Below are 12,637 nucleotides of genomic sequence, written 5' to 3' on the forward strand. Positions count from 1 at the left end.
TTCTTGTCGACTCATTGGGCTGAAACCAAGTTTTTCAGCTGACTCACACAGATTTGTTTTACGTCACAAAGTTAGGAAAATAAAATACCCAGGCATTAATCATCAGCGAGATCCAGTCCAGCAGACTAAAAAGCTAAAATCCCTTTAATTGACTCTCTGGACTTTTCATAATAAATTTATATAAAAATGTTGGTGGTGACTTTTCCTCTTTTAGCTTTCGAGGCAACTTCTAAAAATAAAGTATTATTAATAGTGCAGGAAGTGCTTTTCTTTCTAATAAAGATAAATGTATAATTTATTTCAACAAACTTTTTTTGGCTACGCAAGAAAACACGCAGCAGGCAATGGGAAAGTCTGGAATACTACCAAGTTGTAGGCGACCTACTTGAATGTGTGTGCGTGTATGGGTGTGACGAGTTGTCTGTTACGCAGAGCATATTTTTGAGCTGTGTGTGCGTGTCACAGATATGCCTTAATCAAGCACACATAACACAAAAGCTAATTGCACAAAGCCAATGCCACATCTCCCAAACAAAACAGCTCCCCTCTCTGAAATGTGGCGCAGCCATAAGACAGGCAACCAGTAAACTGGCATTCATTGTTATACACAGAGATGATAATGGATACCATAAGGAGAAAATTTAATTAAAAATTGTGTACTTAACATTCTAACACCAACATCCTTATAAAGCCAACATCCGCAGCGATGGCAGGCAATCAATAAATTGTTTGGTGCGGAGCAGCATATTACGTATACGTCATGTTTGAACAGCATTGGCAGCTGAGCTGTTGCTTCCGCTTCATAAAAATAAAACGGACAATAAAAAACAACATCAAAAAAGATGAGAAAAAAAAAAAAACAGAAATAATATGAAAACAACATAAAGTGCCGCAGAAAAAGTCGAAACACAACATTTTCTCGTTGGCAACTTTTCTTGACAAACAAAAGCGGAAATTGATTGTATTACAACAAGGAGAGCAACACCAGCAACAAAAACAGCAACAAAAGGCAATATTAGTTGGCAGCATAAAGCACTAACACACACACACACATATAAGTGTGCATGTATAGGTATATTTCGTTGTACTCGCGACGCCAGGACAATAAACTTGGCGCCGCTTTTTCTTCCCGTTCAATATTTTGCCTTTGTTTTGTTATGCTCGCTTGTTGTTGTTGCTGCTCTTGAAAGCCTTTGCATAACATTCCTTATGCAATTAACTTGATTATGTTTTTGTTGGCGCTGAAATTCGGCAATAATTGCGCGCCCAGGACGTAACTTTTTCAGGCTGATTAAAAGTTTAGCCAGCCAGGCGGCAACTCGCTGCCAAAAGCCTCGCAAACAAGTTGAGGCAGGCAAAGCGACGTCTGACAGACGTCTAACTTTGCCAGACTTTGCTTTTGTACGTGCATGTGTGTTGGTGTGTGTGTTTGTGTGTGTGTACATGTGCCTTGTCATTACCAGCTATTCTATACGACTTGGAATGAATTGAGCTACCACAACTGCCAAGTTTTTGATGCTCTTAGACTGGCGCTGCATGCCAATGAGGCTTTTGAAATTTAACAAGCTCAGCTGTGAGTGTTGTCATATAAATTACTAATTAGCCTGAATATGTTCATTGTTATTATTATTATAGTATAGGAAATAGTTACAAGCTATTGAGCTAACATTTTAACTATTGCCATGGAATTCGAAACATCCTTGCTCGCCAGCCACAATGGCCGAGGACTGTACCCCTTGATATGACTTAAGCATTTTAGTCATTAAGAGCTTCAGTCTGCTATTTCAGCCCATAAAAGTTGGAAGCTCGTCCGGCCCGACACGAAGCCCTAAAAAATATATATTCTTTTCATATAATGTTTTTTGTGCTTCTTCAAGTTTTTATGGCAATATTTTTATTGCAAAAGTGCTTCACTTTTTCAATTTTTAATATAAACTACGCTCAAGAGTTACATAGAAAATTCATAGTTGTGCTATTTTTGTGTAAACTGCATTAAGATACAATGCATGATGTCTATGGAGGCGCAATAAAAGCTTGTTATCTTACTTAAAGTCCTTCGTCAACATATCCTTGCATTCAGGTAGCAGGCAAATGCAGCCACTTCAGCCAAACTTGAGCAATGACTCCACCAACTACCAACTGCACTGCAACAACGGCCATAACTGCGAGTATTGTATAACTTTTCGAGGGCCAGCCCTCAACATCGACTTCAACAGTTCGGTAGTTTCATTTTATTATGTCGATCCTATTATTATTATTATTATTTGTTTTTTTTTTTGCGTACTCAGAAAGTTTTCGTTGCGTATGTAAATTTACCCAAGTTCTTTGCCATACTTCACAGTAAATACCCTGTACTCATGAATAGGGCATATTGCAATTGTGCAAATTAATGTAACAGACTGACGGAAAATATGCACTTTAATACAAAATAAATCAATTCCTGATCAGCATTAAAAACCGATTCTAGCTGGTCCCCATTAACCCATTTGTCTATTCTTCGGAAATTGCCTGTGCTAATGCTGTTTAAACTAATTTACAGGGTATATTCAAGCTCATTCGTATTGACTAAATGTCTTAACTAGTCTCTCCTTTATTTCGTGAATAGCTTCTTTTATAGGTATTTATATGATTAAGGACTGGTCTGCCGCGAAAACTTGCGGAAATTATTTCGGTATGTGGAAATTTTGGGCTTACCTTCTGTGAGAGGGTGGAGCATGAATGGATCGCACTTTACACGTGTGTGCGAAAACCATCAGCACATGCCATAAACTTGCGTGGTTCTAATCAATGCTAATAAGCAGCTGCGTGTTAACAGGAAATTGTGTCGCATATGCGCGAATATAACGCATACGCACTGTATTACATGTTAAGCGAGTGAAAGTATATCTATGGTTTGCGTGTGTGTGTGTTTGTGTACAATTTTGTCTTGACTTTCACCTTGTTCGATTCATTTTGCTCATAAATATCATAACCGCTTTAATATTGTACTCGTTACGCTTGTTACATGGCTCATGCACTTCACCCAAATCAATCAATTGCTTATCGAAAACTTAAAAACAATTTTGTTTTAATGGCTCTTTTCTCTGTATTTGTCTTTTGGTTTTTTATATAAACAATCGACACGAACAATTCAATTAAAATTGTTAAACCAATCCGAAAATAACGATAATACTGCAGATGAAGAACCGGAGGTGGAGATACTAATACCACATCACCATCATCATCATGGCAGCAAGAAATTCCATCGAAATCCGTTGAAAAATTTGGATCTCGATTTTAAATTCGATGTTAATTCCTTTTAGCCAGCACTAAATGTAACAACAACAACAATAACATCATCTGGTGTGTGTGTGTTTAATAGCCTGGCAATTTGTTGTTGCTCTTGTTTTCTAAACAAAAACAACAAACAAAGCCTAGCAACTTATATATGTATATATATACACTATATATTGCCTAGAGAGCACGTGTTATTTTGTTCGTGTTGTGCTGTTGATGCTGTACTTAAATATTAATTAGCTGCATAAGTGTTGTAAAGTGTTGAACAGTGTTGTTAATCTGTTTATAAATTAAGTAGTCTTAAAGTTGCTACACAAAATGTGCACGTTTCTTTTATGTATCTAGCATTTGGTTATTTTGCTAATACTTTTCAATAAAATACTTTTTCCTCAATATTTAATTGGCATGTTTTCCTAACGGAATTTTTCAACTAACTCCCAAAAAGAACATAATACTAACATTAAAACACGTACAGCTGGTAACACTATCAGAAAGCTCAAAGGAGCTTAAAAGCTTTTAAGCTCTTTGTCACTTTCTCTCTATATTTTTCTCTTGGTACTGTCTTAACCACAGTTGTTGTACGCTCTTCAAATTTCCCTTTTAAATCTATATGTATATCATAACTGTTGTTGTTTCTGTGTTTAAGTGTGTGTATTTCAGTTCGGAATAGATTTCGTTTAGTTTAAATCGCTTTTCAGTTTTTATACTAATTTATATTTTATTTCTTTATTTCCAGGTAAATATTGGCACTGTAAGAAAATTGTAAATTTCTGCTTATTTAAAACAACAGGTATTTAGAGCTTAAAATGTACCTTCGTTTGTCCTTAACAAAGAATACTGGTAACATTTGGAAAAAAAACCCAGTATTTCAAAAGCTCTCAACTAAGCTTTTGAGTTATTTTAAGTACACAACTTGACCCACAGTGCGGAGGGTTAGGAATCGAGAGATTTCGCTTCCACATAGGTTTTCACTCAATTTGCCTGCCGTATTAGACCTACTTTTTGGCGTGGCCCACACACACGGGCTGCGATGTGTTTCAATTCCACAACGTTTCAAGTCAACGGCAGTTAACAGTGGCCAAAACATCACTCGTTTCGGGCACCCGAATGTTGGGCAGAGCGAACAGAGACGCTTTTTAACCAAACCTAGGGAACAAACGAGGCCAGTTTCACAAATCAAGCGAGGTGTTCGGTTCGATAGGTTCAGTTCAGCAGCTAAAAAGCGAAAGTGCGCGCGACTCAAGTATATTTTGAAATTCAAAAGTGTAGCATACCTTTGTGCTGAAACCAATTAAACCAAGGCAACCCATTGGTCGAGGTACGAGCTATGTTTAAGTTTTTAGTTTTTAGAAATTGTTTTATACCTGTTTATTTTTAGTTTTATACACTTTTTCGCTTAAACTTTTACAAGCTGCAGGTATGTGGCCAAAACTTAAAATATCCAAAAATTCCATTCCAAATATACACAGTAACCTATATGATACATATGCATAGTTTTTATTTGTAATAAATTGTAGGCCCAGTTGTGATCTGTAAGCTACATTTCTGGGTAGCTCTGACGCACAAGAGTCTGTGTTGCCCATGAATAAATAAATATTGTGTGTGTGTGTGTTCCCGCATATATTTCCCCCGTTTCCCTGTCTCTCTTTTCAACATAAAAATAACATAAAATCTGGTTCGGGTTTTCAAATAATTTTTCTTTGCCGACTTTCAATTGGTACTTGGCTGTGGTGGTTTGTACGGGCTGTGACTTTAGTTTGGTTTCCGCTTGACTCTTTATCACCGCAATTTGCATCTAATCAGCTTCGAACGGTGCTTTCGACCGTTAACAGGCTCGCATATTTGACTTTATTTGCTTGTATATGCTGTATCGATATGCGATGGCAATTACAAGTTCTATTTTTTGTTACTTTATCCGGCCCATATTTGTGTGCTTGGCTGACCTATTTCCATGCAGCACTTTTTGAGTCAGTCAACTCCTATGTTGGCCTCTTAATGAATGAGTGTTGACATTTTGTTATGGATTTTTAGCGCACGACGGTCTTGTGGAGCAAGTGATGGAGCGCGTAGTTTAATTAAGTGGCGTTGAAATGGTCGTCAGGCTTTGAGACTGAATGGGCAGGCTGTATAAACAGAAAAGGATTTGTTTTAGCCAAAAGGGTCGGAAGCGTTAAAGAAATTTTCATTTCATTGTGTCCCCTAATTATGTACTTAAAATAAATTCCAGTTGGGCTGAAGCATTACAATTTTTTATTAATAAAATGAGTCAAAATTATAAAAAATTCTGTTAGACAATAATAATTAATTATATTAGAAAAAGTATTATCCAGGAAGAAAATTATAAAAAATTGTATTAATAAAAAGAGAAGAGAAGGCAACAACAATTTTTGTTTTATGCTAAGATTCACTTTGTTTTGCAAGTTAAAACAAATATTCGAAATGCCGAATTTAGGGATTGGCTTTCATATAGACGAACTTATAGCTGCACAATTCGACGATTCGTTTTTATTTAACAAAATATTTTTATAAAAAACTTGATATAATATGCACAAGTACAGTATATTAATATTGATATAGTTAAATTGGTTCAGTGCAGAATGAGAGTTACTCAGGGTATGCAAATAAAACCATAAAAGTTAACAAGGTTTTCGAGTTGACATACATTCAACGTATTCGCTTATTCAGATGTCTTGCTGCAAGAAGAATTTCTGAATTATAAAGAATATTGTATTTCATATTTTCCAAGCGCAGCATCTCATTTAGTTTTCATTAAAATAAAATTGTGTAAGCATGTTTAAGGGCCTACACAAAACGGTGAATAATTATGGGCAAGAAATTAATACTAATTGTCTACAGCTTTATGTCCTACATTGTTTCAAGACTTTGCCTTGCTTTGTAAAATTTGCATACTTTGTTTGCACAGTTATCTGCTTGAGCTGCGCTTAAGATGGCTCAAATATTTTCCGCACAGCCCGCAATGTTTCCATCAGTCGCTAAAACTCATTAACAATTTTCGACGATACCTGCAAATTTTCCCCACCTTTTGCCAAAAAAAAAAAATGCCAAAACAGGCAAAGCAAAAATTAAATATTCAATTTCAGCCGCTGGCTGCCACGCCAACAAAAATGTTTGCTGCAAACTGTTTGTTAAAGTTTTGGTTGCCCCAACAAAGTGCAAACAAATAAGTAACATGCCATGGGCTGAGTGGCGGGAGGATCAGGGGTGGGGACCGAACGGAACTGGGAACTCTGAAAATGACACATGACCTACAACGTTTTGTTAGTTCTTTTTCCGCTCGCTTTTTATTCTTTCGTTGAAATATTTTTATGACTTGCTTTACGCGCGCTCGGCCCAAAGTAAACATGCCAACATTCGGAATGCAGCGGAGGGGGGGCAGCTGTAAGAGGGAATAACATTTCCTTTGCCTGGCCCATCAATCATTGCCAACCACAATTTAGCGCATAATTTGCGGAAAAAAAATACAATATGAAAAACTTTTATGAGTAATACACAACATTTAAAATCATATTTTAAATCCGAAAAATAAAAACATAAATAAATGCAATAAATGATGGATGCGATGGCAACGCATTTAATTTACAAATATTTGTGTCTGTACATTTCATAGGAATGTGCAGGGAATGCCATCCAACAGGGATTCGCAGCCAGATGCCAATCGAAATTGTTTGAAAGCGCGTAAAAAACAAAAAAATAGTTGTAGTTGGGAGAGTCCGACCCACAAATGCCCTGAAGACAGTGCAGAGCTGACGTTACAAACATTCTGCCTTTCTACAGCTCGCTCTATTTGAAATACATTCCTAAACAACTTCGGTATTTATAGTTGGCTCTTTATTAAAATACTTTAACCCACAGACCAAATTTGGTGTCTCTAGCTCTTGTAGACGATGATATGGTATGAGGTATCGAAAATTTAAGAATTTTAACGCTCAAAGCAAATTTAGCTCTTATAAGCCCTGAGATATGCTCTAAAAACCTCATCTGATAATCGATATATATTGACTTTGAAGAAACGGGGCGACTTATCGAAGGCGTCAAATAAACTTCAGACCCTCGAACAATAAGAGCAACTGATTCCAAGTTTATCTAACTCTAGGAGTATCACAGATCGAAGCATTTAAATTATATACCAACAGACTGAAAGATATGTAGATTGAGTTATCCTATTGACACTGACCACTAGAATATATAGTCAGGAGTCACCTTCTGCCTGTTATACACATTTTCAATGTACTTGCAGGGTGTAAACTAAGTTGTGGCTAGCAAGTAAGCCGCAAATATTTGGCTTGTCCTGTGAAGAGTAGACGCACTTAATGATCCGCACGTGGCGAGGAATCCCTCCCACTGGCTGCTGCTGACCTGCGTCTGTGCTTTGGGGGCGTTGCATTTGCGGTTGGCCAAAAATGTTTATAGTCCTCGCTCTAAATTGCCTTTGTTATTGCGTGCGGCTCCCCCCGCCCCAGCTGCTGCTATTTGGGGGCGTGGGCATTGCTGCTGCAGCAAGTTTTAGTTTTTAATGTGCTCGCTAAGTGAGTACTTAAAATGCCATAAGACGTAGACTTGGGTATGTGCTAATGTACTCGAGTGCCAGCCACAGAAATTGACTAAGTCGAGATAAATGAATGAAATGAGAAATGCGGATGTGCCAATTGGATAGATACTACAAATTCGATTTCATTTTTAGCCTAATGAAACATCAGAAAATCTTATATATGTATAAACTCTAGGCTGGGATTGTGTCTGGAATACAAAAGAAGAAAAGAGGAGCAGTTCATGCTAGAATTTATTTTTGCAAAATTCACAAATATGTTGTCAACTTGAAAGAAAGTACAAATTTGATTTTTTTTTTCAGTTTGATAGAAATGTTGCCAATTGGCTTTTTGATTTTAATTTAGCCTAGAGTGACACAGCAAACGTATTGAGATAATCCAGTGAAGTGGCCTTTGACACTTATACAGTTGCCAAATGTCGCTGACTTATCTTGCCACACGACTGCTCAATATATACGCATATATACATACTTACACTTATATGTATATGTGCTGATAATATTTACAAAAAGTCGCTGACAACTTTCTGTTGGCCCTGCAGCTGTACAGGACTTTAATTTGTTAAAAATCCCCAACGCTTGAAGGGCATAACGTTGGCAACGTCAAAGCCAAAGCTAAAGCCAGAGCCAGAGCGAAGGAATTTTAAATTTTTGTACATTCAGATACACACACAGCCCACTCAGAAGCACATGGAGTTATCAATTGTACAAAGGAAATCGTTCAGGCACACAAAAAGCAAAAACACACCGTCATTGTCCTGACACTGTCCTGACTGTATGCCATATTGTGTGTGTCGCTGTGAGTGTGTGCGAGTGTTTGTTTCTCTATATGTATACAAATGTCAAGCGTGGGAGAAGCCTTTAAATTGGCTCACACAGATACACACACACACATATACACACATTGGGCCGTGGCACACAGAGACAGATAACAAGTTTGTTACGTGTCTGCCCTATTCAATGACTCGCACTAAAGCTTTGCTTCTGACTCCAGCTCTGACTCTTGCTGCGTATTCATTTCGATATAATTCAATTGGCAACATATAATTCCCACAAAAAGCGCACATTGATCAATAACATACATAGCATACTTTTGGGCATATCATGCTTGTGGCTTGTCTGTCACACAAATACATGCAAACAAATGACTTTTCAAATCAATAAAAAACGAAAAAAAAAAAACACAAGAACAAACCAAACAAGCCTGTCAAATCATGTTGGATGTTGTCAAACGCTAATGCCACACAGATGTCGCGATGGCGCATTTTGTGTTCAAGCACTCACACCGCGCACAGGTCATTACACAGTCATAATTAATGCGAGTGTAAATAGTTACTGCGCACTCTGTGCTACCCTTGCCCTGTGTCCATTCGTTTAGTCAATCAACGCGAAAATTGCCACAGCTCAGCTCCTGGCAGCAGGACCTATTATGCCCCCACACCCACGACCTGCAATACGCACGTTGCGCATACGCCGCGTATGCCAACAAGTTGGGCCCAACGCCAGAGTTGTGTCGAGCAAAAAGCGCCTCTGGCCGTTTGCATAGGTGTGTTTGACTTTGCATATCTAATGGTTAGTTGCCAGTCCCTGGCACACACACAAGCACCTATACACATACACACATGCAAATGTGCAAGTGCAGAGCTGCGGCTTTCGAGTGTCGTCCCACGTCTACCCTGCCCGTACTTGGCCTTGTCATGGCTCGCGGTTCCACATCAAAGTGCCCAACCAAGTTGGCTGCTTGCTGAGGCGCAAGCTAAGCAAACTTTATGAAAGGCTGCCAAAGTGTGTGTATGTCTGTGTGTCTGGTGTGCATTATAGTCTCTTAAAGTCCTTATGAAACGAGTTGGAGGTCATTGTAGTTAAGTAACTCGTTAGTTGAGCAGTACATTTATTTATTTCTCGAAGGTAAATTCACTTCCGTTTCCCAAGTACTTTAGTCTTTTCATCGCTAGACTCTTTACAATTCTCAACAAGTTAAAGCTACGAAAAAGTGGCAAGACATTTGCTGACTTTGCGGAAGCGATTCAAATTTTAATTGTTGCATTTGGGTGCAATTATGTGTTAAATATAAAACTCATTATTATGTTACGAACGATCTTGGGAAAGTTCAGGGTAAGCTCTACAAGCTTGGATTTCCCACTTTTTTTTTAAAGGTTTTCGATTTTTTTAATAGAAAGAAAAGAAAATTATAAATGTTATCCACATAGAGAGTAGACTATTTTTCCTGCCTGTAAGGCTAAAACTCTGCTGATAATAAAATATGGATTTCCTTTAACTATCTGTGAAAACAAGCATTCTCCTTGAGCCAAATTTAGCGTTAATTCTACAACTGTAAGAAAATTGTTAGAATAATTTGTTACTGGATTGCTCTATAAGCTTGTTGTAACAGGAATTACCTCAACAAAATTGAGCTTCCAAAACCTCATTTTTATACAATTTCGTTATGTTCTTTATTTATGTTAAGGTTCGACCACATAGTTTGTTTTTATAAGATCACAATCTGGTTGTTTACTTAATTGCGTACGGCTATTAATTAAACAACAAATGTCATGGGTTGACTGTCCTGCTGTCCAGCTGGCTGTGCCGCTGCTGGCCTCAAAGTGCTCGACAATTTAATGCCACACGCTCTTGAAGCAGGACGCAATGCGTCGACGGCGGTCATCTATCTATGCTGCGACAGCGTATTCAATTATATATTGAAACACGAGGCTAATAAATTACACGAATGCTCGAGAGCACGAATACAGAGTTTGGTGTGGACTTGTTTTCAGCCACGCACATAAATATGACCCGAATTGAACGGAAATCGTGTAAATCTACAAATTACCTTAATATTTAATAAACAATGGACTGGGTCACAGCACGGAACATGAAAACCTTTAACGAGTCCTAATCGAGGTCCCAAGATTTATACGCGCTCCGTCGACAAACGGGCCTAACGCATCACGCAGGTGTTCCGGCCACTGCCCGGGACCTGGACTAGGGGGAGGGGACAACCCTTTTTGGACACATCATAATTCATGCCGTGCTGAGCCAGAACAATGGAGGCCTAAATGTAATTTCCTTAGCTGGCCCATTGTCTGGCGTTGCCGCTGACTCACTGTCAATAAAATCAAATTTATTTCAGTTACGGATTTTCGGTCATTACTCGAGCGTCTAAATGGATTCCTTGCGGACAGGCAAATGGCCCGGAGAGCCGTGAGCTTTGATATTGAGGCGCAACGACAACGCAGCTTTAATTCAGTCAGCCAGGAAATTGAAATCGAAAATGCAAATTTATCGACGCGTAAATTATTTGTTTTGGTTTTGGGATTTATCTTCATGCGGCATTATGTATCTTAATTTTTAACTTTAGATAGGCGCTCAACTGTGCGAGAAGTTAACAGAACTGAGGTAATCTAGCGGATTAAGCTCTACTTAATTGGGGTCTAGTTCAACAACTTGCTAATCTTTTCACTCAATTGCATTTTTTAAGCCTCAACGAACTCCATTGAAACCATATTTGGATGCTACTTGCTTCCATTGAAATCCGCTTTGCTAACATCGTTGATTTTGCTGATATTTCATAATAATGTGCTTTCCTTGAAGTTCTGCCTGCAACGTAAACTACATTGAGCACAACAATAAAACTGCGCACACAATGGCCCAACTTTAATACAATATATTGGAAAAGTTCAAAGTATGCAAAGTCGGAAACAGAGTCCATGCCAGCAGAAACCTTGTAATGAACATTGCATCAACAGTTTCTTGGACTGGGCAACAACAGCACGAATAGCACATATGCTGGAGAGAGTGGTTGCCTTGGGAGTGTTCGATAATGCGATACCCTGTAATAAGTTTCTCTGTCGCTGTGAATGATTGCACATGTATAGAAGACAAAGGCCGCTGGCAAATTGAAGCACGAACATTCTGATGCGTCTTTTTTATTCTGATGTTCGATCGCGACGGACTCTGCATTCGTTTTATGCTAACATACAGATACGAAATAACAGAGAAATAACAGTTTCCATATGTGTAAGCGAGACAAGTAGTATTCACGTACAAGTATAAGCGCAAAGAAGAAATAGTAAAACGAAACGAACTGCTGAACAAATGGCCTTGAATATGTGTTTGCATGCGTGCTTGCATGCATGTACGCATGTATTTGCATTTATTCTACTACAAAGACAGTTTATGCAGCGCAAACTTTCGATAGCACTTACTTCAATAATTATTTGAAATGGCTATCAGCACAATCATTTTATGTCATTTTCAATAAGTTTTAATTATTATTTAATGCAAACATTCCCACATAATCATTTGATTTGCATAAGTATAGGGTATAACTACGGCGTGACTACCCAAAGAAGGTGGCAGCTGTAAAATGCCTTAAAGGAGCTCTTGAGGCATTGCATTGAATGTTATTTGATACAGTTAGTTTACTTGCAAGGCGACTGCTTGTCTAGTCCATCAACTCGTCCATCAAGCCAGCAGTCAGGCAGTCAGGCAGTCAGTCAGTCATTCAGGCGTTCCCTCGAGCATGTATTTCCTTCCTTCTGCGCTGCAGCGCAGAATTTCCGTTTCAATGCACTCTGATTGAAAGTCTTACGTACTTATGTGGCCCTTGTCGGCGTGTGTCACACTGAAGGACCCTAGCCCCACGCCCCACACACCACACCCCTACGCCATACCCCCACCCACGTGCCTTCTCGACCATGTCGCTTGCAATTTTAATGTGCACTGACGTAGATGCAAGCGTTGATAATGCCGAACGGCCCCATTTCGATAAGGCGCCAATTCAAATAAACTGAA

At 38.5% G+C, this 12,637-nt stretch overlaps 1 protein-coding gene across 3 annotated transcripts in view; it reads left to right on the top strand.

The window, feature by feature from the left end:
- The window catches only part of LOC115764079, a 45,617-nt gene that overhangs the window by 8,060 nt on the left and 24,920 nt on the right, over positions 1 to 12,637 (top strand). Inside the window, exon 2 of one of the 3 annotated variants that reach the window (XM_030706940.1) lies at positions 3,178 to 3,338. The exons of 1 other annotated variant lie outside the window; for it this stretch is intronic. In XM_030706940.1, the coding sequence (XP_030562800.1) occupies positions 3,178 to 3,302 (125 nt within the window). In that variant the 3' untranslated portion in view covers positions 3,303 to 3,338. Of the gene's footprint in view, positions 1 to 3,177; positions 3,339 to 4,470; positions 4,595 to 12,637 lie in introns of those variants that run through there. One more of the 3 variants, XM_030706947.1, reaches the window with a different exon arrangement.

Source organism: Drosophila novamexicana, unplaced genomic scaffold (assembly GCF_003285875.2).
Source record: "Drosophila novamexicana strain 15010-1031.04,08,12 unplaced genomic scaffold, DnovRS2.1 tig00000008-arrow-pilon, whole genome shotgun sequence".
In the NCBI taxonomy this organism is placed as follows: domain Eukaryota; kingdom Metazoa; phylum Arthropoda; class Insecta; order Diptera; family Drosophilidae; genus Drosophila; species Drosophila novamexicana.